Source organism: Gallus gallus, chromosome 1, assembly GCF_016699485.2.
Source record: "Gallus gallus isolate bGalGal1 chromosome 1, bGalGal1.mat.broiler.GRCg7b, whole genome shotgun sequence".
Taxonomy (NCBI): domain Eukaryota; kingdom Metazoa; phylum Chordata; class Aves; order Galliformes; family Phasianidae; genus Gallus; species Gallus gallus.
In genome coordinates, this window is record NC_052532.1 from 68,930,225 (window position 1) to 68,955,912 (window position 25,688).

The 25,688-nt window shown below is 39.1% G+C and overlaps 1 protein-coding gene across 11 annotated transcripts in view; it reads left to right on the forward strand.

Moving 5' to 3' along the window:
- MPPED1 (metallophosphoesterase domain containing 1) overlaps positions 1 to 25,688 on the forward strand; it is a 63,299-nt gene that overhangs the window by 29,821 nt on the left and 7,790 nt on the right. For all 11 annotated transcript variants that reach the window (XM_040703111.2, XM_015291244.4, XM_046902465.1 and 8 more), the window contains 2 exons: positions 3,793 to 4,018; positions 22,244 to 22,359. In XM_040703111.2, coding sequence (XP_040559045.1) covers positions 3,793 to 4,018; positions 22,244 to 22,359 — 342 coding nt within the window. The remainder of the gene's footprint in view (positions 1 to 3,792; positions 4,019 to 22,243; positions 22,360 to 25,688) is intronic.

The following is a 25,688-nucleotide window of genomic DNA, read 5'->3' on the forward strand; positions in this document are numbered from 1 at the left end:
TCCAGGCTATGGAGCTGTTTTAGCAGAAGCTTTTCAGGTGCGAAGAACTTGATAATCCCAGGTCTTTGGCAGAATTAGTTGTCTTGATTTGACTAATCAAAATAAGAAATCCTGAAAGAATTATACGTTTTCCCCAAATTCATATATTTAAAACAATTTTTTTTGGAAAAAACATATTTGACTCCCATAGCATATGTTCTTGCATGTGTTTTTTGGCACTCCTGAAGGGCAGATCTATTTCTTACATGCTTGCTGACTTATTTCACAGGGGAATGAATTTTGTCCTGGATATGTGTGCAGAACTCCTATGACAGCCATAAGTTTTCTTTAGTATCTTTGTATGCATAGAGTTCCAGTATTAAAACGAAGTTTGCTACCTGCCCACCAGCAAAGCCATATGCTAGCGTCAAATGTTAATTGGCTATCAGTTGAGTATTTAGTCCTTCTCATCTGCTAAATGGATAATGCGAGAAACTTATACGGAAGTTAATGGAATATACTTTCTAGTCCTTGTTAAATTGCTTGCTTACCATAGATTTGTTTCATTAGAATCACAACATGGAATGATTATCTAATTTCTTACAGCATTGCAGGCTCTTTAAAATGCTCGTTCATTTTCCGATATAGACTTACAGACACACAGGATGGAGGGGACCTCTGGAGATCATTGTGCACAGCAGCCCTTGTTCTACAGAAAGGGTCCCTTGGCTATAAAAGTGGGAGCTCTGCTTTCAGCTCCTGCCATACTGAGATTGATGATGGGATGCATCAGTCCCACCTGAGCTGCCAGCCCCCTCACTGGAAGGATTGAGGAGGTGGCACTGAGGCCCCATCTCCTCTTGGAGCAGGTCCAGAGGAGGGCCAGTAAGATGATCAGAGGGCTGGAGCACCTTTCCTGTGAGGAAAGGTTGAGGAAACTGGGATTGTTTAGCTTGGAGAAGAGAAGGATCTGTGGAGACCTCATTGTGGCCTTCCAATACTTGAAGGGAGAGTATAAACAGGAGGGGGAATGGCTGTTTATGAGAGTGGATAGTGATAGGACAAAGGGGAATGGTCTTAAACTGAGACAGGGGAGGTTTAGGTTAGATATTAGGAGGAAGTTTTTCACACAGAGGGTGGTGACACACTGGAACAGGTTGCCCAAGGAGGTTGTGGATGCCCCATCCCTGGAGGCATTCAAGGCCAGGCTGGATGTGGCTCTGGGCAGCCTGGTCTAGTGGTTGGCGACCCTGCACATAGCAGGGGGGTTGAAACTAGATGATCATTGTGGTCCTTTTCAACCCAGGCCATTCTATGATTCTATGAAAAGTATTATGCTGTAGGTCAGGAGTAAGGAGTAGGAAAGAAAGTTGCTGTTCTAAAGTAGTTTTCAGGTAGATATCAGATATTGATCGTACTTGGTGGATCTTAAGGCTGTAGAAGCCACACAGAACATCAAAAACTTTTCAGGATTGTATTCACACACCAGATTGGATTGTTTCTACTACGGTAAGATGGTAGTGGTGGCTTTGAGGTTAACGGTAGGAGGATTGTGCCTTTAATGCACGTATGTAGTGCAGTGCTAACTTCTGGATGTGGTCTAACAGTGGTAAATATTCATCATACTGGAATCAAGGAAATGTATATAATCTATACTGTAATTTGAGAGCTGAGAGTCTTATATGTCTTATACATATAGATCATGACAGCAACACCGAGCCAAGAGCGAAGTTTCAAAGATTTCCTTCTAAGGTTAACTTTGTACTCTAAGAGTGCTTGGTGTAAAAGTGAAGCATATTTTAAGTCTTCTGAGGACAAAACTGAAACAAAATGCTGTTAAATCTATGTGCAAGCAGCAAAAATTACCTCAGTGTATTAGACCGAGGGTAGAGAGAGCGAGCAGAGACAAAGGAGAGAAATTGGTTTAACAAGTTGCTGCCTGGTATGGAATGAAAGGAAAAGAAAGGAAAAAAAAAAACTGAGCTGCAAACTCATCAAAAACAGAGTTGTTAATTGAAAAGCTGACAGACCTGTAACTACAGCAGTGCTGCTGGCCGCCACTATAATAAATGTAACTGTACATTTAGAGTAATTTGCTAATTTGCCTATATAACACCCACAGACAGCAACATGACATAAATACATTAGTGGAAGCAACAACTATAACCAGCTCGTACAGGTTCTTGGCTGCTAGATGGATGGATCAGATGAGCTGGAAAAGATTTACAAAACAGAATAGAAATGGAATTGTTAACAATGCTGTGGCATACAGGATTTCTTTTTTTTTTTTTCTTCTCCTTATTTTCCTCAGAATGCTTTAAGTCCTGTAGATGTCCTTACATATTGCAGCGCATAAATAATGTTTTAAACTTGCTTGTGTATGTGTGCACACGCAGAAAACTTGTGGAAATGGGGTACACATCTGCAAAATGTGAAGCATGAAGCATTTCAGAAACAGAAATTGCAGTATTTACGTTTCAAGAAGTCTTTCACATAAATAATTGAATGTGTGTGTAATAATTAATACCCGAACAGAGTTTCCCTTAATACATTTTCTAAAAGCACATATGTATTGGGTGCACAGGCTGGATGGTAAGATCAATTTTGCTAATAGAGATGTCAGAAATGCCTGAAATCTATACGAAGGAGTCATGCAGGTACTTTCATTCAGAAGACACTGAGTTCAGCCATTTATATACTTCTCTGGGCTAGGGCTTTCCGCTCTCTCCTCTTTCTGGAGCTCTGAATCCCACTGTTGGATTTTATCTTTCATCCTACTGATGCCAACTCCTACCACTGTGTATGGACTGGTGACATAAATTCTCTAAATGTCCTGTCTCTGGCTTAGGCTAAGGATCATCACTGAAGGTGAATATATAGAGAAACAACATGTTTTGAAAATTAAAAATTACAAGATTGCTACTATGCCCTTTATGTTTTCTCTCAAATGCACATAAAGCACTCAGCAGGAACCTTCTGGGACAGGTGATCCCTGCATTATGGGCAGAGTCCAGCTGATAACCAAAGTGGAGTCAGGTGGAAATGTTCTGTTGCAGTATTGCTCTCAGGAGAACACACGTGTGTGGGGATATGTACTCTTGCCTTCAGCAGGAGGTTGCTGTTAGGTTTTTCACTAACTATGAGTTGTAAAATATTCTCAAACATGAGTCACTTTAAATTATAGACCATGGATCCCAGGAAGTCAGTGAGAAAATAGAGCTGAGAAAAGCTAGGAATCTCTGGGGGATGTGGAGTTCTGACAGTGAAGCCCAAGGCCTGTCTTGTTTGAAGTCTTGGTCTTCATATCGGGGCAAGGAGGGCAGCAGACCCATGGGTGACCCAAGCCTTGAGTCAGTGAGATTTTGTCAGTGGAAAGCTGGCAATGACCACAGGGCTAGGGAACGAGAGCTGGGATAATTTATTGAGCATTGTGGCCAGTTTCCTTTGAACCCTAATTTCTGTCACTGGGTTGTCATGGCTGTCACTGTAAGTGATGCTTGCAATGCAAATGGCAATTAAAGGGAAGTAAATACTAGAGCAGAAGTCTGCAGACTGTTATTTAAGGATGATGAGTTGAAAGTAGTTTCAACGCAATAATGCTAAGCAAGCTATATCGTACTGTGCCCTGAAGAAGACAGCAATGTCATTTACCCGAAATCACCAGGAATTATAGTAACACTGAGTAGGAATGTGCTCAATTGTTTTGACTATGTGAGCCTATTATAGGAATCGATATTAGTTTGTGAGTCTGCCTATTTTCTTTGATCGGATTTTCCATAAAACAAGTAATTTGTTTGTTTTTCACTGTTTTAGGTAGCCTGCCCTATGAATACAAGATTGTGATAGCAGGAAATCATGAATTGACCTTTGACCAGGAATTCATGGCTGACTTAATCAAGCAGGACTTTTACTATTTCCCTTCTGTTTCTAAGCTGAAGCCAGAGAGCTATGAAAATGTACAGTCTCTTCTAACAAACTGCATCTATCTTCAAGACTCTGAAGTGACCGTGAGGGGATTCAGAATATATGGCTCCCCTTGGTAAGCAGGTTTTACAGCATACATTAAAAAATATTGTTGATTGCTATCGCATCAGCCATTTTGTATGCATTCAGCCATATTTGGATTGCTGTGTTAGGAAGAAAAGTAGTACTCGATTTGATAAAGTTTTATATATTGTCTTGTAATGAATCACTCTTGTGACAAAATTATATGCTTGTACAGAACGGGTATTGTTAATAAAAAAATGATGGGGAAAAGATAGAGTGCTCCTCTAAGACTCTTACCCAGGAGCAGTTCTTTAATATAGTCCTTGTAGGTTTTTTTCTGTCATAAAGTATGTTTTCAACACTTAGTAAGTTTATATAATTACAGGTTAATTTTATTGCAAGGATAGATTCTTTTGACAGTTTCTGTCCTACAGATGATATTTAAGGTTCATTAGTGTATACAGTAGTCATTTAACTCTGCAAGCTTGTTTCAGTATTTGTTCAGGCTTTTTTTTTTTTTTCCCTTTGCATCCCTCAGAATCCTCCTTTCCTTTATGCAGTAGTAGCTTTCCTCAAGGTACAGCCGAGCTTCTAAATTAATTAAAATCAACAAATTAGTTGCAGCCTAGTATTTCATGGATTTTGCTGTACTGTGTGAACACTTAAAACTCCTTGAAGTATCAGAGATACATAGGCCTTGGCTTCCTGACCCCCACCTTTAACCTCTCATGTGCTTCTTCTGTGTCACTGACCTTACATTATAATGTTATTTCTGTGAATAAGATTATAAATTAGGTCTTTTGTGAGCATTCTGTACACATTTAAAATAAGTTAAAATTTATTTTTAAAAGGGCCGTTTTTAAGAAAATATGTTATTCTTCCTTTTAAAATCACATCAGGCTGGAATCTAGCAAACAAGTTGTCAAACCTGATGCATATACCCCAATGTGAATTTTCAGTGTGAATAAACTGTGAAATCTTTTGGAATTTTTTTTCTAATGAAAATTGGCATTTTCCCATTTGGTTACTTGAGATGGGTGTTAATTTTCTCCAAGCTTATTATTCTACATTTTTCTATATTAAACAGCTTCCCTCTTAACTGCACCCTTCTCTCTCTTCCTTTTAGTCCTCCAAATCTTTCTGTTGCTGGTTGTTTTTTTGTGTTTTTTTTTTCAGCCTTCCCACCTGCTGTGTTGTAGTTCATCTTCTTGTGTCTACCGTGTATTCAATCAATACACAGTTCACTTCATTTTCCAAATTATTAGGGAAGATAGTAGATGATGTAATTCCCAATATTAACTTCTGAGAAATGCCACTTGGCACCTCTTCCCATTTTGATGTTCAACTGTAAATACTGTAATTATGCTCTGTTTACAATATGTCTGGCAACTTCATATCTTCATTGCAATATTCATAACCAGGCACCATATTTCTAGTGTCAGTAATAATTTTCCAGGCAGTAAAGTACCAAAGTCTCATTAAAGTCTAGATAAATTAAATTAAACAAAATACTATCTATAAAGTAGCACTAAGTATAGGCAAAAAGAAACCATTTGAACTTTCTGGGTTTGATTAGGTCTGTAAAAATCTGTTGAAAAAACTTTTTTCCACCCACTAAACCATAAATGTTTCTGTAAAATATGATCTGTTGCTTTCCCTTTGTGCATTTATCCTGTGATTTTGCACAAATTTTGTAGGCTGTCTGGCATGACCCATTGTTCTTGAAAAAGATCACTTTTCATTTTTCATGCATTCATTTAGATTTACTGTCATCTTTATTTATCTTACGGTTCTGTTAGCGCTTTGGGTTATGTCTTAGCTTCTATGGTACGTGCTTCACAGTGCTCCTAACTCATTTCCCACCCTGTTATGGTCCCAGAAGGTAAGTGTTGTACAGTCCTTTGAAGATCTTCACTTACATCGTATGGGAGAGAGTCATCGTGATGAAACCTAGGCTGGGAAGGCTTTTTGGACAAAAACCTAGTGCACACAGCATTGCAAAGGGGTATCTTACAGAGACATTAAATGATCCAGAGTGTTATAAGGGTTGAAGATGCTTCCCAGAATCTGACAAGCGTAGTGGGTATCCACCGGTTCCCTTCCTGCCTGCTAATTCTACCAGTGGTCTATGGAGAATGTTTGTGGAACTGGGATGATGCTTAGATCTGCCTTTGCATGTTGTCTAGTTTCCATAGGGTTGACTGTCTCTCTTTTCCTTTCTTGATTGACAAGATGTTTTCTCTTTTTGCCATTTTAAGCATTCCTGCACCAGCTCTGTTGAATTAGGCCTGACGTTATGCTCATGTTGTTCCAGCCAAACTCTTCCTTTTTTTGTCTGTTACCATGCAATGCTGAATGAAGTTCCCCTGTTAAGTGATGTCATATGCAGTGAAAACAGCAGCAATAGCAATAAGAAGTTGCTCTACATCATTCTGTCAGACGGACGCGTAGAAGAAAACTTGGTAGAAGTAACCAAGTTTCATCAGCAAGGCCACTGGTCAGAAAACTTAGGAAGAGAAAAAGCTATTGTGTGCGGGTTAAACCGCCTGTCTGCTAAATTGAAGGCTGAGTGCAAGCCTGTGCCTAATGAGCACTACTGTTCATCTTTTTGTTTCTATACCTCATTTGCCCAGAAAAGAAAGGTGTTTTCATAGTCTCTCTGGGACATTAATGTTTCTTTATACATCACAATAATGATAAAAACTAAAAAGTACAGAACATTGGTGAACTTTTTGTGGTGAATCTTTTATTGCCTTTGCATCATGAAGCCAGTCCTTTATAAAAAGCTTACAAATCCAGGAAAGACTTCAAAATTTAGAATTCTTAAACCACTCAGAGCTCAATAAGAAGGCTAAGTTTCATGCTGTTGCTTGCTCAGTATCCTAAGATGTTTTCTTTTTCAGCCTTGAAAATATGCATATAGCTTTCTTAGTGGATTTGTTTAATTGGAGAACTCCCAATTAGAGTTTCTGTTTGTTGTACATGCATAACTCTAATTAGAAGGTGAGCTGTGTAAAAACTGGGGCCCCAGATCCTGCCTTTCTGTTTCTGATTACAGCCCTGACCCTCAGTCTTAATTTACCCTGTGTAAAAATAAATGCAAGCTACAGATATCCCTCCTTTATGAAAAAGGCTGATCAGTGTTTGTAAAGTACTTTGAGAACCCTGGAATAAGGTCTGAGTGAATGCCAGTCGGCATTAACTCAGTGTGTTTACCTGTAGCCATCTGTGTTTTTATATGTGACCTGTAGAGAATTAGATTATATTTCTGGTTAAGATGTTTTAGTTGCAGAGTAAACCATGAAAGCTTGATTGGTTTGTATAACGTGCAATTCTCTAAGGCCTTTTAAGTAGGTACCATTTGTGTGTAGTTAAATATTTTCAATAGCACTTGGATATTTTGACCTCTACTATTATCTCAAACTCAGTGGTTATTTTTAATTGCAGAGAAGAAATGGGACACTGTCTTGTCTCAGAAACCAATGCTATAACTCTCCTGGGCTTCAGGGGCAAGATTTCAGCGCCAGATTGATCCTCTACTCAATAACAAAAACGTAACTGCCTTAAGCATTAATTACACTGGTAGTATAATCAGGCAGGGAGCAGCCATTTTGATGCCAGTACAAAAGCTTTTGTTTAAAAATATTTGCAACGCAAGAGTGTCTTGGATCAGGGTACTAACAGTAAATACAGCGAGGGAGAGGAGCATAAGTGCATAGATGCTTCATGAGAAACTTGGGATTACCTGGATTTTAAATATATCCAGAGAATCGAGTTTTAAGGGCTCTCTGTGTCTGTATTCGGCTGAGGAGGCTGGTGCTCTTCACAGTGCACCACACTCTATTCGTTCCCATGTCTGGATAAGCAAAGCATGAAGCAATTTGCCAGAGAGGTTTAATTTATTTTTTAGCAGTGTGTAGAGTCATAATGTATAGATACCTATGCAGCAAGCAGGAACAACAGGGAGGTGGCAGAGTATCCATGCTTAAGTACTTTCAAGGCTTAACGCAACAGTCATGGCTGACCCTATCTAGTGACTGTTAGTGCCTATCTTGGAGTGGTAGCTTGGGCTGAAAACTTACAAAGATCCGTTCTGAGCAATGTTGCTGTGATTGTAAATCCTGCTCTGGAGATAGAGTGAGGTATGAGTGTTGATACCTGAAATGAACAGGTATTAAAATGTCCTTAGTGCTAGCGAGCTTTGATCTCTAATTGCCAACAAGCAGTGGGCAGTCCAGACAGGTAGTCTGAAAGTCAGGAAGCCAAAATAACACTAAAAGTTTGAATTTGTAGCAGAAGTTCTTTTCTTTGTCGTCGGACTGGGTGTTATCTGCATGAGGATGTCATGCATGGACCCATATTAATTAATGATTAGTGAACATTATAGGTCTTGAGCTTTCCATTATGATTCCTTACCTCCACAGCGTACAGTAAAACATACTATTATTGCAAAAGTAAGAATGTTAGCTGCACCTAGAATTAAGATAAAATCCACTTGTGTCTGTGTAACACTAATGGTTTTAAATAGTCTTACACTGAGTTTGCACAAGATTCGTTCAGTGCACAAGATGTGTTATGCTTGCTGAATGGGGCACCTATGTATTCTGTGCTCATTATGTAATTACAGTCATTTATTTTTGCATGGTGTTAAGGTGTACGTATGTTTTGTACTGTCGTGAGAGCACCCTGCCGAGTTTCATGCTTGCAGGTGTGATTCTGAGCGTTGCTACATCTCCTCTATTGCACGAGGTTCCAGTAATACCAGGCTGAATCATGGCTGGAGCTTAAGAGGCTCTGCTGTACTATGTTGTTTCTATTGAGCTTTTAACAACCCAGTGAGTAAATAACATAGCCCTCTGTTCTACTCTTGCATACCATAACTAATGAGAAGACTTGAAAATGAATGAACTGCCACCCATATCTGGCAGGGGTTATACTGCTGCTTCCTTAATGTCTAATATTGCATCCCCGCCTCATTTATTGGTAAGGTGTACATTTGTAGGAGTTATTTTGTGTTTATGACCTGACCTTGTAGAAAATGGCAGGAATTTCTATCTAAAGGTGGACTATTGGGCATTAATGGCAAGGTAAGAGTATGTTTTTTACTTGACGTAGCAAGAGAAATGTAAGTGGCGGAAGGAAGGCATCTTCTTCCTAGCCACTGCATCTCCATAATGCTTCTAAGCAGCTGTACAGAGCTGTAGGAGAAACTTCTGTCATCCTGTCCTAAAACAGGCATATAAAGTGGCAGGAGAGCATTTTATCTCTTTTTGCACTGTTTTTCATTTTCCACAATGTGGCAGAGAGAGTGGCAATCAAACCCCTTTTCCCAAACATGACCGTTCTGTTATTCTAAGTGACACGTTGTCCTGGATAGCTTTAAAAAACCCTTTTGGATGAGATTGCCTCCAGACTCATTATCCAGAGAGGGGATTTTTGTTTGGCTTTGATTATCTGGAGGAATATATTCCTTCTGAACAGACCCTCGTTTTTCTTCTTACAAAATTACTTTTTTTTTTTTTTCCTAGTGTCTATGTATTCATATTTCCATCTTCATTCTCTTGTTATAGCCCATCTGGAACTTCAGAAACTTTTATTTCCATCAGGGAAAATGGAAGAGCAAAGATTAATATCAGCCTAGAAAGACATTTGTGACCATTTGTGCCGAAGTGACAGATGCCCAGGCAGGACTCTTGGTTTCTTTTTTATTGCTTTTCTCTAACAGGACGCTGATTAGATACAGTCCTCACATGTTTACGCAGAGGCCAACAGCTCTCATACAACATTTCTGTTCAGATAATGGGAACCGAATGAAGAGGGTTAGGGTGTGTGTAGGGGAAGTATTTATTCTGTTCATTTATTGTTATTACTGAGCATCCTGGGTCAAGGACGGGAGCTCTTGCTGTGTAATTGTAAGCTGTTTAAGTGTAAGACACATTGACCTGTCGGTTGCAGCAGCCACCACCTCAGCCAAAGTAACCTCAACAGGGCCTCATTCTCCATGTCATCACCCCACTTCGGTGCTAGGGCTGGAAAGCTGTTCCAGCCTCTTGGCCCTTTTTTCAATGCACTGCAGCTGTCTGCACTGTTATGGCGTGCAGCCAAGTGCCCTTGTTCAAGCTGTGTAGTCCAGTGTCGTCAGCAGTGCTTAGCCACAGGTGTGTAACATCCTTTTATTCTTTTCCTTGTCTGATTTGGTTTTTTAGTTGCAAAGTAGGAGACTTTGTTGTACTCATTTTCGGACTCTGTTCTCATGTGTGTGCACATGTGAATGAGCACACTTGGGACAAGGAAAATTGGTGACCTCCATGCAATTGCAGTAGTTTCAAAGAGTATGCAAAGGGCAAAAGGAGACAGGCTGATTTGTTTCACGTGGAGTCTAGTCCATCCGTAGCCTAGTCTCTTTGTCAGTGCCTTTCTCCTCCATCTTTTCAAGAGCAGCTATAATAGTCTCTTTCATTCCTCACTGAACTCAGTTTCCATCAGTAAAATAATGTAACAAAGATTTATGGATTCATTTCATGAGAGGGACATGCTTTCATTTTGCCAGTGATGAATCATCTCATGTTTACTTTGCCAGACCTTGTACAAATCTTTACAGTCACTGAGGTGAACATCAATTAAAATGAAGCTGTATTAAAATAAAATATTGACTTCATTTAACATAATGCGCCTCCCAAGTTGGGAGCATGGCTTACTCATGGCAGAGCAGCAGTGATGCAAGATATTATGTTGCTCATTTCATCCTCTGTAAAATCCACAGAAAATAATCACTCTTCTTCTTCTGCCTCAAAATGACCACTTTGATTCTTAGTTCTTATTTTCCCTTTCATATCTATAAAAAAGAAACTATTCCATATCTTGCTTGTGATGCAAATATGTAGGGAGTAAAAAATGTGTGTTATTGGACAAAACCAAACTGGGAATTTTTCTAAGCAAAATATCTGATCCTCATTTGTTCTCTCCTTTCTGCACCCTCACTTGTTTAAAAGATAAAAATACAAAGATCTCAAGTGCAATTGCTTACATACTGGTTTGTAAAGCAGTGGAATAGTATTCTAAAATTCTTGCAGATCTCAGAGTAAGTAGATTTTGGAGCAGGTGGCTTGTTTTTGCGTCTAGCTGTGTCAGTGCTGAAGTTTACAGAACGCTGAGTGTGGACGTACTGCAGAGCGCTGGGTTTTGATTGCTTGGAAATTTGTTTTAATAATGGTGGATATTCCCTGATTTTGCAGCTCAGGAGCTGTTCGGAGCTGTTTCTTTATCAGTGGTGAGGCAGGCAATATAAATGAATAATTTAGGTACACAGGCATAGTTAGTGAGGAGGAAGAATGCTGGCTGGGAGTGGGAGTAATAGGCTCCGCTTGTTGTTTAGAATTGAGGCATCTCAAGTTTCAGAAATTTTGGGGAAGACGTTGGCATCGAAGCCTTCCCGATGTGGCTGTGTGAGTACGGTCAGAATGCTGAAGATGTTTTATTTCAGGCGTTCAGTCAAAGGTAGGTAAGATGTGACAGATGGGTAAGAAATGGCAATGTGTTCAGAAGAGAGAAAGCGAAATTGATCATTCTGTTAAAATATATTAATTACAGTCTGTGGCACATAGATGCGGGTTTAATTGTATTTTAATGGAATGCTCGAGTGATATTTTTATTTCCTCTTCCGTACTTATCAGAAATTGTTTTCCATTTTGGAAAGCGCTGCTTCTAAAAACACTTAAAACTGCAGTGCACTGTAGTTTAGTTTGCAACATATGGGAGATCGTAAGGATGTTTTTTTTTCTGCAAAATGGTTTTGATCTATTAAATTCAGCTGTTCAGGGGAGGTGGTGGGGAGAAGTGTAAGATGTTGAACTCTTGAAGTGTAAAAGGTTTTCCAGTGGCAGAAAGAAACTGAGACTTAAGAGTGCATTCTGGCTGTTTTATCATCCAAAATAGATCACTGTATATATATATATTTTTACTAATGGTACTCTGCTAAAATCGGTGCATTTTGAATGGTAAACATGGCCTGCCAAGCGTTCTCGTTACATGACTTGGAAACAAAGGAAATGTGAGTGCCATTCAGTAGACAAGAGTTATACAGGTGTCACTGTCTATATGAGCAACCATATAGAATTGAGGAGAGGTCTTTTTAATGAGCGCTGCAGTACAAATTAAGTGACTGCAGTGAATTAGCGGCAGTAATTAAAAAAATGTTTATGAAATGAAACCAAGATTTCTCAGACTGAAAGTGAATTTTCTGTGGCGTGTTAAAAGAACATGGCTGCTACTAACTAAATAAACTCTGCTTTTGTGAGTGAATGAGGGTGTAAATCTAGCTACACCTATCATAGCTCATAAATATCGTCAAAGGGAAACCAACGTGACGAATTCTAGTTGTCATGTGCTCCTGAGAACTTTTACTTTTCCATTTCCCATGGGATAGTTAAGTGATGGCAGTTTGGAACAGCCCTTTTTTCTTTTCCTGTTAATGAATGTTCCAGAAAATGTTTTCTCTCACTTAAGATTTCTCCCCAGCATTGCCCAAGGCTGAGGGGTCTGGAACAATTCCATCTTTGATGGTCAAAAGAGAGGAAAAAAGTAAGTCAGACGTGTTCTGTACTGCTTATATATGCATGTTCGTATATTATAGATATGGATCAATCCTCTAACACTTTTCACAGTGATCTCTTGCAGAGTGAGTTTAGCCAGTTACTGAATCCAAAAGTCCTTTGCATCCACTCTGCATCTGTGCAGGAGTGCAGGACGTGGCGTTGTATACTTATGTGCATGTATGCTGAATATAGATCAGCAGTTCTGTTTATTTCCCATAACATATTTGGGTAACTGCTGTTTCTTGTAGTATCTGAATGCATTGCGTGGCTTTGTATTTCTGTCTGTGTGTGGGGATTTGCATTTGCTTGTTTTGCTGCAAATGTTTCTAGCTTTAGTTAAATCTGAGAGCAGTTGAAAAATATATTGCTTTAGTTTAATTAGCTTGGTAGAAAAAAGTCTTTTCTTGGGCAGTAATTATTAGTTGTATATTATTAGAATGAAGTAGTTCACATTCAGTTACTTAGCAGAAATAATTGAATCTTCTGATCCAGTAAACTAGCTCACTTTGGATTCAGCTGGTTTTTAATTTAAGACCTATAGAAGAGGAGACCTGTAATCTCACTGCAGGGAATTGGCTTCACTTTCCTGCAGTCCATAAACCACGAGAGTGAAATAGCAATCCCCCACAGCAGTTAGTTTTCTCTTTATTCTACACATTTGCTTACAAGTTTAATTTTATGAGACAGAGCTGATTTTAAACTTTAAAGTGCTTTTTGTTGCTGTTGTTGTTTCGGTGCTTTTTTTTATTATTATTTATTTTAAATTATTTTTTTTGCTTGAACAAAAGGCCCACCAGCTCTATCTGTAGTCTGGGCTGGAGTCTCAGACAGCAGCAATTTCAGGATGTTTCAAAGATGTAAACACAGTTGGGTACTGGATGAGCCCTTTGGCGATAATCCAAGAGAAGCACAAATAGCTAACTACTTTGGGGCGGATCCGTGTGGAGCTGATTCTCAGCTGGAGTAAACTGGCAGAGCTCCACCAGCTTCTGAGCCTTTCCTCAGGAGTGAGAATCAGCCTCCCGACTTCACAATCGCTTCTATGAATGTGTTTTCTGTAGGTTTTTACACAATAGGTGTGTTGTGAAAAATCTTGCTCAATTATCTTTATCCCAAAAAGAGACAGAGGAGAGTCTTTAGCTTTTTTTGTTCAACTGAAGGGAGAATCTATAGGGACAGCCCTCCTACAGGGTCTCTGAGTGTTAGAGGCACAGCTCCCCTTTCATCCCTGTCTCCAGACCACACCGTCACTTCTCCTTTACTCTCTGGCTGAAGTACTCAAAGGTTAGAGTCTTCCCAATATGCCGAATACATGTTCCCCCTTGTATGTGCCCCCCCAGTGTATCATACATCACATGTGCAATTAACTCTATGCTGCCCAGGGTGGAGATGTTAATGTTAATTAGCTTATTAAGCCTATGCAGTAAGTCCGAAGCTCGTAAGTTCAAGTTCTCAGTCGACCATTGTAGCTTCTTGTTTCAGCTGGTGCTTCTTCCAGATAAGCCTTATTTTGGTGAAGGTTTCAACCGGTTCTTCTTCCTGATGAACCTTATTTGTAAGTACAGCGATCAAGCAGAGAGACATTTGCAAGTCTCTGTGCAACTTGTTTGCAAGGACTCTTTGTTCAGAAGCTTTGTTCATCTCAGGTGCATTGGTACGCTGAGAAGTAGATGCTGACTTTACATCGTGCTCTAAGGAAGTGTGGTATGCAGAGCTACTAACTGTAACACAGTTATCTCAGTTCTTTCTATTTTTCATGACCAGAATTTAAGAGATAAAGCAGTAGTCTGCCATTTGTTGTGGATCTGGTGTTCAATAATTAATTTTATTTAATAAATTACCACTGGTTGATATGAACGGTTTTCTTCTCCAGTAAGAAAGCAGAATAAATTGGAACCAATGTTAAAACGGAGAGCTGTACTTTTGTGTGCCTCATATTTCCAATTATGTAATTGACATCAGATAAATGTATGATTTTTTTATAAGGATACCTGAGAATTCCTCACTAGCTGAATGAACATCCAAGTGTTGAAGCTGTACATTTTTGACATAGGAAGTTCTATCGCAGCAATTGTTTTCCACTACAGTAGCGTGGAGTGAATTTAGGTCTGCAGGAAAGCATTAGCATGGAATTTAGGATTACTTGAATGTTCTTCACGTCAGGTAAGAATAAGGCATATGAAGCATCAGTATGTGCTTTTTAAAACAAGGAATACGTTCATCTGTTGCTAAATTGAAAATGTTAAAAAGAATGCACTTTGTGCATATATATGCATGTGCTGTATTGATGTATTAGTTTTGGACGCATTTTCATGCTTGTTTAACTCAAAATGGCCTTCAATTTTCTTTAAAACATGAAAAAAAGAAAAAGGAAAAAAAGAGGAAAGAACTGGCAGACAGTTAGCCCATATGGCCTAATTACTCCTGGTGCTTTGAGAAAAGAATGCAAACCTGGTGAGTTACTAAACTGAGAAGTGGCTACTGTGAGGGCCTTTTTTATCAATTCTTAGTGCACCTATTACATATCCTATAAATTTGAGTCATACTTCATGTAAAAGAGTCCCTCCAGGAGCTGCACAATAAAAAAAAACCAAAGTACAGTGTCTCCTTTTGGAGGGATGTTCCATCTCTTTATCTAGTTGAGATCTGCAAAGCCTTGGAGGACTTCAGTAAAGTCCAACTAGCCAGATGTGTGGATGAAGAACACGTTTCTTTAGCTGTCTGGTCATTTGATAGTGGAAAAACTGTAGAGATGCCATGCATAGATGAGGCTTGAATTCTTTCTGTACTGACTGGTCCATTGGTGGCAAGTTTTATATCTAAAAAGAGATCATGACTGTATTGTGGACAGAGGGGCTGTCCACTTTTCCTCCCTCTTAACCACTGTGATTCTCAGTTACCAGTATCGGAAGTACAGACTGGATAACCTACCTGTACCTAGATTTGCAGTGTTGGGAATCAGACTGCAGGAATAGACTCGAAGATATCAGGAGCTAAACAATGTCATCCTGCCTTAAGTCTGTAATACCATGCTGATTGTCCATACAGTTCTACAGCTGTACGTCTAGCACTGAATCTCTTAGCTAATTATTCCAAATGAACTTTTGTTTATGGGTTTTTTTTTTATTATTTAAAAAAAATATATATCAGATGGGATATTATCTTTTGGCTCCCAGCAGAATGAAATAAGCTATTTGCATTTGGTGCTGGTATGTTTTAAATTCAGTCTTTCATTAATTTTTCTCTTTACCTGTTATCTTCTGTGTTCTCGTTATGAAGATAAAGTGGATTTCATTTTATTTTTCATTGTTTTGTAACAGATTAATGTTTAGAAATGATCAGTTCCTATTAGTCACAGCTCATTCTTTCTTCTTTCCAGTCAGAGATGTATGAAATCCTTTACTAAACAAAAGATGAATGATTTTATGTGTAACTCAAATTGCAAAAGAAATAATTACTGACAAAGGGCCACATTCTGATTTTTACACTTCTTTCCTTTTGTATAGTTTGATTCAGTTTCGAGATTTACAGCCTTGGATGCAAAGCAAGTAAGGCAAAAAACCAAGAACACTGCAGACTTTCCCATGGAAGAAATATACTGGAAATGTACTTGTGGCCAGCAGGCTGATGGAGGATGCAAATTCAGTTTGCTGTTCTCTGCAGAGCTCTAAGTAACACTGTGCAAGGTGTTTAGTGCCTCAGCTGAAGTAGTTAGCTTAGTTCCCCTCCCTGCCACTTTTGACTTTCCACCTGTAAGCTGTACTTGGTGGCCATGCATTCCAAAGAATAATCATCTACAAGATTAATCGTCTATTGCATTTAAGAGATTTAAGTATGAGGCCTTGGCTTTCACTAAAATACCGTGGTTCTACTGTTAAAAATAGGTGAATGTTAAGTTTCTTTCTTTCTTTTTTTTTTTTTTTTTTTGCATAATTTAATCCTTTCCGTACACTGCTCTCATACCTCTTCTCTGAAAATATACCACCCTTGTCACTTTCACATGAAAGCTGGTCATGATGTGAGTTACCTCATAACTTCTGAAATCCATTTTTTTTTCACATCTCAGTTATACTGTTCATGTAGCAGATGCCAAGATGGTGTATGCTTGTTGAGAGCCTACAAACAAACATGCCTTGCTTGTCCCTGCAGTGGTCCAATAGTTCCTTTGGTTCCTGCCTGATTTAAATAGTCATCTTGCGTGTAAGAGGAAATAAAAAAAGACGGAACAGTACTAGTTCACAACTCCTTTAAATGTAGAAACAACTGGTGCCAAATGCATGCACATATACACACAAAAAAAGGTGAGCTTTTTTGAATTCTTATGTGGAGAGAAAACAGAGTGAAAAGCCGCCAAAATAATGAACTGGATAGTTACTGAGGAAAGGCTAAATAGACAGTTTTTTCAGATAGAGATTGGTTAAATTCAACTAATGCAGTGGTAGTGAATGTGAAAATATGAAGGATGTGAACAAAAAGCAGATAAGGAAGGTATCTGGTGTAGACATTACTGTATATCCATGTTCTCAGAACTGTAGTGAGCAATAACAGGTTAAATCAAGAGCAGGAAAGATTCGGTTTATGTGTGGCTCTACAATTGCAATGAGCGAGCAGAGATGAGAGGATTTGGTCCATTCTTTTCCCACTGAGCTTCTTTACAGGCACTGACCACTATCTGCTTATTTTCCTACAAGAGGAACAACTGTTGTGGAAAAAAGACTGAAACAAGTTCCATGTGTTCACGAACCATTGAAATTTATTTTGTAAGCAAAGGAAATCTAGTTAGAGAATTTGCCTTTCAGCTGCAAAAAGGCTGTCTGTAGGAAGCTTTACAAAAATGAGGATCTATAATGATTGTGTTATAGTTATGTATTTTTTGCTATTCAGGTGTACACAAGATATTGCCCACTGCTCCCTTTGATATGCTAATGGCTATTGAGTCTGTTGCCACCCATAGCTCTCTGTGGATTTTGGACTCTGTAAGGGAATTTTCCCTTGAAGTCAACAAGAGTAATTGCGTGCCTACTGGTGGCAGGATTTGTCTTAAGCAACTGGACAGCCTAGCTGGAGCTGCTGCTGTAAATCTTGCAGCCCTGAAGTTCTTTTGGTGGCTTGTGCTCTGCAGGCAGTAAGGGTGATGCTGTGCTTTGAGTGTTTTTTTTAACTGCCCACTGGCTGCTTTCCACGGTCATTTGTAGCTGATGACCGAGTACCATGCAGAGAAAGGAAAAAATCTGTTCTTTAAGTTAAAACATTCAAGTAGAATCAAGGTAATGGAGCTTTACCACCTCGTTGCATGCAGTAGAAAAACGCATGTACATAGATAGTTTTTTTGCCAGTCAAGTATCCTGTTTTGTATTCCCTTGTATGTCTGATGAGCAGATTGAGATGTATACCAGCGGTTTGAAAATTGAAAACCTTCAATGTTCACATAAATTACAGGTCAAGTCTTCGTAGTGCATCACTGCCCTTTACAGTAAATCACATGTAAAACTAAGTTGTGCCCCATTTAAATGACAAAAGAATTCTTGGACTACACAGTAGCTCCTTGCAGTAGTAGCTGAATAAAAGAAAGAAAACTAATAAATAATTAAGATGGTAATATGTTTGACCACTTTTTTTTTTCATATTACTTTTTCAGTTATTATTGTAACAGAATTGCTCCTTTCAAAGACAACTAAAGTGCTAATGATAGCTAAGAAGGTCATTCATAGGAGGTTAAATTGGTTTAATTAGTATTTATGAGAAGGTTACTATAAGAGTGCAGGAAGATGTTAAGGGGTTAACCTATAAGAGATTACATTGTAGTCAGTGTTCTGTTAAAGTTTGAATTAATTTTTCCCATGGGTTTTTCACATTCTAATTTTCAACTAAATGAGACATCTGTTTCAGAAAAGGAAAATTTGCTATGGTTGTCATAGCAACTATCATTCTGTAAGAAAATTATTCCAATGGTTACTTTAGAACAGAAAGATAGAAATTCAGTACATAAAGCAACATCCGACTGCTAGCACAAATTCTGATAATTCACCCCTTTTTGTATGGTGGATTATTTGACCTGTAAAACTTGTTCATATGTTTTTAACGTAAGGTTAATTGTGCTGTAAACAAATTCACTTCCAATATATTTTCCCCCAAGAGTCTTATGTGTAGACAATTATTATTTTTATCATAATAATAATGCTGTTGAATTTCAGTAGGAAATGGAGAGACTGCAACTGTTCCGTTTAAGAAGATAAGACCTAAATCAAAGTGCATTTCTACACATGAGCACTTCACTTCAGAGGTGAATTACATTCATGATGTATGCCTTTAATTGCCAACTATGTTCTTCTTGGTTGTTGTTTTTGAGAATAGGAGGTTTTCTCTTTGATAACATACAGTATAGCATTTTCCTTATAAAATGTGAACTATTATTGCAAAATAATTATAAAAACATTATGCTTTTCATCAGCAAGTACTAATAAGGGGATCCGGAAATCCTTTGCATGATACGAAGGCTTCAGCTTTGCTTTCAGGTTCCATCATAAATGGAAATCTTAGACCAAGTTGCCTTTGCCTGACATCCAGGTCACAGACCTGTTAGTAGGAATTTGAGAAGATTTTTGTTCCTACTCTGAAACTTTGATATCTATTCTGCAATAAATTGTCAGAAGAGGGTACCTGGGGGCTTATAAAATCCTCGGGTGCATATAAAGATGGTTTGGCTTTGGGAGTGGAGGCACTGAAGTGTGTGATTTTTCTTCCTTCTCTTAAATAAAGCACTCTACTGTCCTCCGCTAGAATCCTTCCTGGGACTCCAGATTTTTGCCCGAAACACTTCAGCCATTTCTTTCCATCTTGGGATTGTCACAAAAGACAGCGTAATGGCAAATCAGGCGAGTTCGAACATTTTCCCTTCACAAAAGAACAGCTCCAGCATGCATAACTTACAGCCCCGCAGCTCGGGTGGGCGCGCTGCCGGCACAAAGGGAGGCAGGGACGGGGAAAATGCTGCGGATCTTAATAAGCAGATCATGCCTATTCATAAGGGGAAACAGGCTCTTAACAAGCCGCGATGTACGAGCTGGGCCTAGGAGGGACAGGTTGAGGCCTCCGCGTCCGCATGGTGCCGTTTGTAGTCGTTTGGATTTCAGCGGGATTAAATTGTGTTGACGCGACCTGTGACGGTCACGATTATTTCTCTTCATAAATGCTTCACTGTGTGCTTAAAATAATGATTCTGGAGGTTGTTGACCTTCTTTTCTTTGGCAAATATTGATCTTTCTCCTTGGGTTCTTTACAGGGGAGCAGCCAGTTCCTCTCTGCCCAGCAGGCCGCAAGCTGTGGGATGCATCCTGACCCCGCATCCCTTGGGAACATGGGGACTGTGTTGTCCTGGGCCACGGGTGGGAGCAGGGGACTGCAGTCAATGTGTCTCAGCAGTGATTGAAGGCTGAAGCAGGATCAACTGTGCTGACTGACGCCGTGCTTGCCTCTTGGTTGCCCTTGCGAGTATTTTCTGTCAGTGAGATATTGCCCCTGGAAAACTTGCTCTGGGCCTTAATACAGTTTGCCAAATAGTTGAGTATGTTCATCTTAGTGAAGGAAGCTGCTTGTCAGGAAAGGCTTGAAGTGTGATCCGAAGGCAGGGCTGGGGAGTTTGGAGAAAACCTAACCTCTGTATTTTTATAAAGCCTTCCACTTCTGGAACATCTGAGCACCTTGTAGGCTCCGGCTTCTTTATTTTAACAGCATTTCTGTGAGACAAAAACACTCCCATTCTGTCAGTGGTGAGCCAAACATAAAGATCAGTCTTCCCAGGCCTGGATTTGGTTTGTGTGACAGTGTTGCACACTGAAGTTACTTACTGCAAAATAAGGCAGTGAATAGATCATGAGTGATCACCACAGCAGTAGGAAGGGAGAAGTCATGTTCTATGGGCCAGTTTGTGTTCCTGCTAGGAGGAAACCGTGCTGGAAGCTGAACAGCTAACCAGAAACATGGGGTTTGAACTTTGTGGGTATCTGCAGAAGGCAGCTGCCCCGGTCTGAGCCACCTGGCTCAGTACAACTTTTCTGCTCCATTGGTGCTGCTCTTAGCATCTCTTCTTCACACAGCATCACCTCCCTCATTACAACTTCTGGAGGCTGGGATATGCTTCTCGTCCCAGTGGCAGATGTTCTAAGTTTCACCTTTTTTTTTTTTCTTCCTTTTTTTTTTTTTTAATTCCTGGGACACCTGGCTGTCCAGGATGCTGTGTGATGAGGAACTGGAAGGTGAACTCTCTCCTAGCCGTGGGCACCCATGGCCTTTGGTCACCTCTCTAGAAAAGCTGAGGCTTTTTTTTGGCTGTAGAAGGAAAAATGGAAAATCCTTCTTCTGCTTTTCCTTTTACCAGAATTTTCCTTTCTTCCTGTTGGTAAGCCACATTGCTTTGTATTTTAGCAAGCTCTAGATTTTAAGCTGTTTTCAATAGACATGTGCTTTGCAGCTTTCCAAAAGGAAAAGAGGAAAATATATCATCATGAAGATTGCAGACGTGCTAATTTTTGAAATGTTAGTCAAGCATCAGTAATGGAACAGGATGAATAATAGCTTCATGGGCATTTTCTTTTGTCTTTGCCATACATGATGTAAAGTATAGTTCAGAGAATTTGTTTAAAAGATTTCTTTCTGTCTTTTGATGCAGCGAGGGAGTGTAAAGCTTTCTTCAACAAAGTAACATCTCAAAGGGAGCTCTGGTTTATGTGTATGTATTTATAAACACTAAGGCTGCAATTATCATAAACCTTATTAAATCACAGCAGTCTGTTTGTTGTTCTCCAAATATGGATATGGCCAGAACATGTCAGTCAAAAAATTATTTAAAAACTCCAACCTAAAACTAACCCTTCAATTTTATGGCCTAGAATTAGAATATAGTCAGCAAGACATAATTTACCACTGTGATATAATTGCCGTGAAATACAGTTTTTTAATCAGTGGGACAGCAAGGTACAGATAAATTGTGTTCTGACTGGAAGTGTTACAGTCCCACTGCTCCATGATGAGCCGCTCTATGACTACATTTTAGAAAGAGTAAATGCCCATAAGATAAGAAATCCTGAATAGGTAACATCTTAAAAGCCACTTGATGCACCGGAAAACAGAAGAAAATTATAAGAAAAGTAGCAGTGTTGTTCTGTTGGGATGCTTCCAACTGGAGAAACGAAACAGCATAGGTGATGTCTCCTACTCTCTTCTGAGTAGGATTTGTGGTTGTGCCAGATTGTGGTTGTGACCCTTCTCAAATGATGGTGGGCTACAGCTCAAATGTGATGGTAGTGAACACAGAACACTTACCACACCTAGCTGTCTGAGGCAGGTGTGCTTCTAGATACCATGAGAGTCTGGCATGCTAATCCGCAGGTGGGGGTCTTGGTACTCAGCTGTTGTAAGAGTTACTGTATACCTGGTTAGAATAATGCTGTGAACATTGTACTGTGTACTGCCATTGAACCTGTTAAGGGCTACGTGGATATTCCACATAAGTTATATGACATTGGTTATACAGAAAGAGAGTTTCATTGTACACACACACATATAAAAAATGAATGCTATTTGTGTCTCCAGATTCCATGCTAATAGAAAGTTAATCTCCGTATTTTAATTAGGTAACCATACATGGAAGTAGCACTGAAGACATTCTCCTCCTCTCTTGGCAGGCAACCTTGGTTTTATGGCTGGGGCTTTAATCTTCCACGAGGCCAAGCACTATTAGAGAAGTGGAACCTTATTCCAGATGGGATAGATATTCTTATAACACATGGACCACCTCTGGGTAAGAAAATATTAGTGCTGTTAGCTGTGAATTTCAAATGATTATACAGTAATTGTTGGCTATCCTTAGACAAAGAGTGGAAACCTGACTTACGAAAGTCAAAAGTAACATCCTTATCAATGTCAGCAGCACCAGGACTTCAGCTCAGCTTTATGTTTTGTGATTACTGACAACCGATGGTAGGGAATTAAATAATGGCTACAAAATAAAATCTTAATAAATAGGCTCTTAATGAGCTTTATAAATAAGCAAGGTCCAGTTTTCCTGTGCATCTGCCCACTGTGCCACTGGTGAAATCAGTTGACTTGAAGAATGGAGCAGTCTTGGAGAACAGTGCAGGATTATTTTGTAGCACCATCATTCTCCCTCACCTGCACCAGCATTCCCCCTATCAACCATGGATTTCCATGCTGACTCGATTTATCTCCTGCCTCACAAACCTAAATGCTGCAGTAGCTGGCCTATCTTTGGATAGGGTGAATTGCCTATTTTTAATACAATACAGTAACGCTAAAAGACCTGCAAGAAACAGTTTTGCGTTTGTGTTTTACAAGTAATAAACATACTGATGATACAAAGCAAGATGGGAGAGATTTTTTACCTTCTCAGATAATAGTGAAATGATCTCTATTATTGAAATGAAATTATCACAGAAACTTGTCCTGATACAGTAGAAGCTTTGTTTTTTAACACATTTGTCAACAAATCTAACAGATAGCAAGCTATGTCTTATGCTAATGTGTATTTAACTCTCACTAATAACTGGACGTGGACATGAAGCATGTGCTGAAATGTTTTGCTTCCTCTTACTGCAGAGGAGTGCTTTGTGTAAGATGAAGGCAGTTGGTTGCTTTAAACTTTTAGATTCCCTTCAGTCCTCAATTTCCCAAAGCTAAAATCCTCTTGTCTTCCACCCTTTCTCCTTCTCTTTCAAAATCTGGAGGAGAAAGTGTCCAAAGGGTTTGTGTTTTGTTGTTTCCTATAGAAAGACACGTTTGCATTCCACTGCTCACTAATCCTGGTGAAAGGGCTGCTTTGCAAGCTCGGTTTCTCACAGAGCAGGCCTGTGTGCTGCTGCTCCACCAAACTGGAGTCTCCTGCATGTCTGTGCATAAGCTGGACTTGCATCGTAAAAGTGGATAGCAGGAATGAGTTGTTTAGGCCTTGATATATCTTCTCCAAATGATTAGTAACGGAGATAATCACTATGTAGATCCAAGACTTGCATTGTAACAGTGGATCTTTGACATTGTCTTGTTCATAACTCATATGCTTTTAAAATTTCTTCAGGATTGTGAGCACTTTAAAAGCCATTTTTAAAGAGCCTTCAGCTCTTCCTAATATCTCTTTATCCCTGTTTGAAATCCATTGTATGAAGGCAGAGAGCAAGTTTCCCACCACTCAGTTTCAGGCTGTGCTAATTTAGTCACTTGTTTTTATTATTATTAATATTGTTATTGTTAATAATAAAAATAAGCTTGAGCTATCCTCCAAGGATATTCCTTTTTTCAAGTTCACATATCTTTGTATTTTTCATATTGATTCATTCATAGCACAGAACGCTCTCCCTGAGAGCATCAGCTGTTGGTGTCCTTACCACTCATGGCAACAAATACATGACACTTCAAAAGAAATTACCGCTATGCCCAACTTACAGAACCTCCTTAACGTGTAGCTCTGTCCACAGACAGTATGGGAGACAGGATTTGCCTTGACCCTCCAAGCTAATTATTTCAACCAGAAAGCTAATTACTATTGTTGTGATCTCGGATAGCAAGATCAGAGCTGTTTCTAATGATCATATAAAGCAATCAGTGCTGTTGCAAATTCAGTTTTGTGGTTTTTTTTTTTTCCCCAGCACGGTTGCCTAAATTCTGTCTGTTATTCGTTCTCCCTGCTGCTTTCATATTCCCTCACTTCCAAAAAGCATGCATCCTCCTAAACTAATTAATACTACATTATTAGGTAGATTTAAATTTGCCCGCATGATTTACAGGCAGAAGCAACATTAAGGGTTTATGAACTTCTTTGTTTCTAATGAAAAGATAATCCTTTTTTCAGAGCTTATAAAACAAGGTATTTTACAAGTGCCAGTGCTGATTTCTCAATCAGCGTATTTTTGTTAGCTTTATGTGCAGTGTAACTTTGAAAGTCCTTTCTCTGACTCCCAAAGATCTTCATTTATGATTCTTTCCTCTTCAAAAGTTCACTTCTTTTGTTTGTTTTTAATTTAATTTCACCCTTAAGTCTTCATTTCTAGCTGTCTGCTTGATTGTCTGTGACAAAGATTTATACTTTCCTGACAGCTGCAGAAACCTGTTTAAAGTAACCAAACATTAAAAAAACCCTAAGATGATCTCTAATTGTTAGCTAGGTGTAATCAATTATTCTTAGTTTGTGTAGTCAGGTGTACATAATAAGCTGCTAACATATGGGAAAGCTTCAGAAGGGTGATAATGCATGTAAACAAAAACATGTTCAACATAAATAATGCTTAATTTAATGGAGAAGTTAATTTTATGGATTTTTGTTTGTGAAGTTTTTGAAGTGGAAATACTTTTCCCTTTATGTTCACCGCAGACAATTCTGACAATTAACTGTTTCAAATCGTTGAAGTAAAAAAGCCCAAAGTTATAACGTGTTTCCTTTGGAAGGAAAAAAAACCACGTGAACTGAATTCCTGAGGAACTGCTGGTTTCACTGCGACATCTTAAATAGTTGTTATTTCCTACAGTGAATTCTGAAGTGTGTTGGGTGCATTCACCTGCTCTGTCTGTAATTCAGCTGGCTTTCTCTTTCTACATCCCGTCATTGGCAGCTAAGCGGCATCTTCAGAGATAACTGAATAAATTAGGAGCCAGCATCCACTACGTGACACAGTTCGTGACTGTGATAGCAGGGCAAAGTTCTATCATTTATTTTGATAAAACCCACTGAGCTCAGTTTTCAGGCATCCAAAGAGGTGTTTTTCAATGTGTGAGCCTACTCTGAAGCTCCAGTAAAGCTGAAAGCTTTTCCAAGAGCTTGAATACCACACTTCTGGCCTTTTAAGCCAGCTGGTTAGATACTACTTAGCCATGCTTGATTGCACCTCAAAAGTAAACATATGAAAACCAGGTCCAGACTCTGCACCTCCCTAACAGACAGCAGTTTTCTCAAAAGCACAATATATTCCTGCTGTTGCAGCAGTCTAAGTCAGAGATGCAGAGCTATGACAGGCATGCAGTGACAGTACCAGAACAACTAAAGAAAAACAGAACAATGGTATCTTTTACCTTTCCAAATTTGAGCCTGATCAAAAATGACCGAAGAATGGAAAGGAAGCAAGA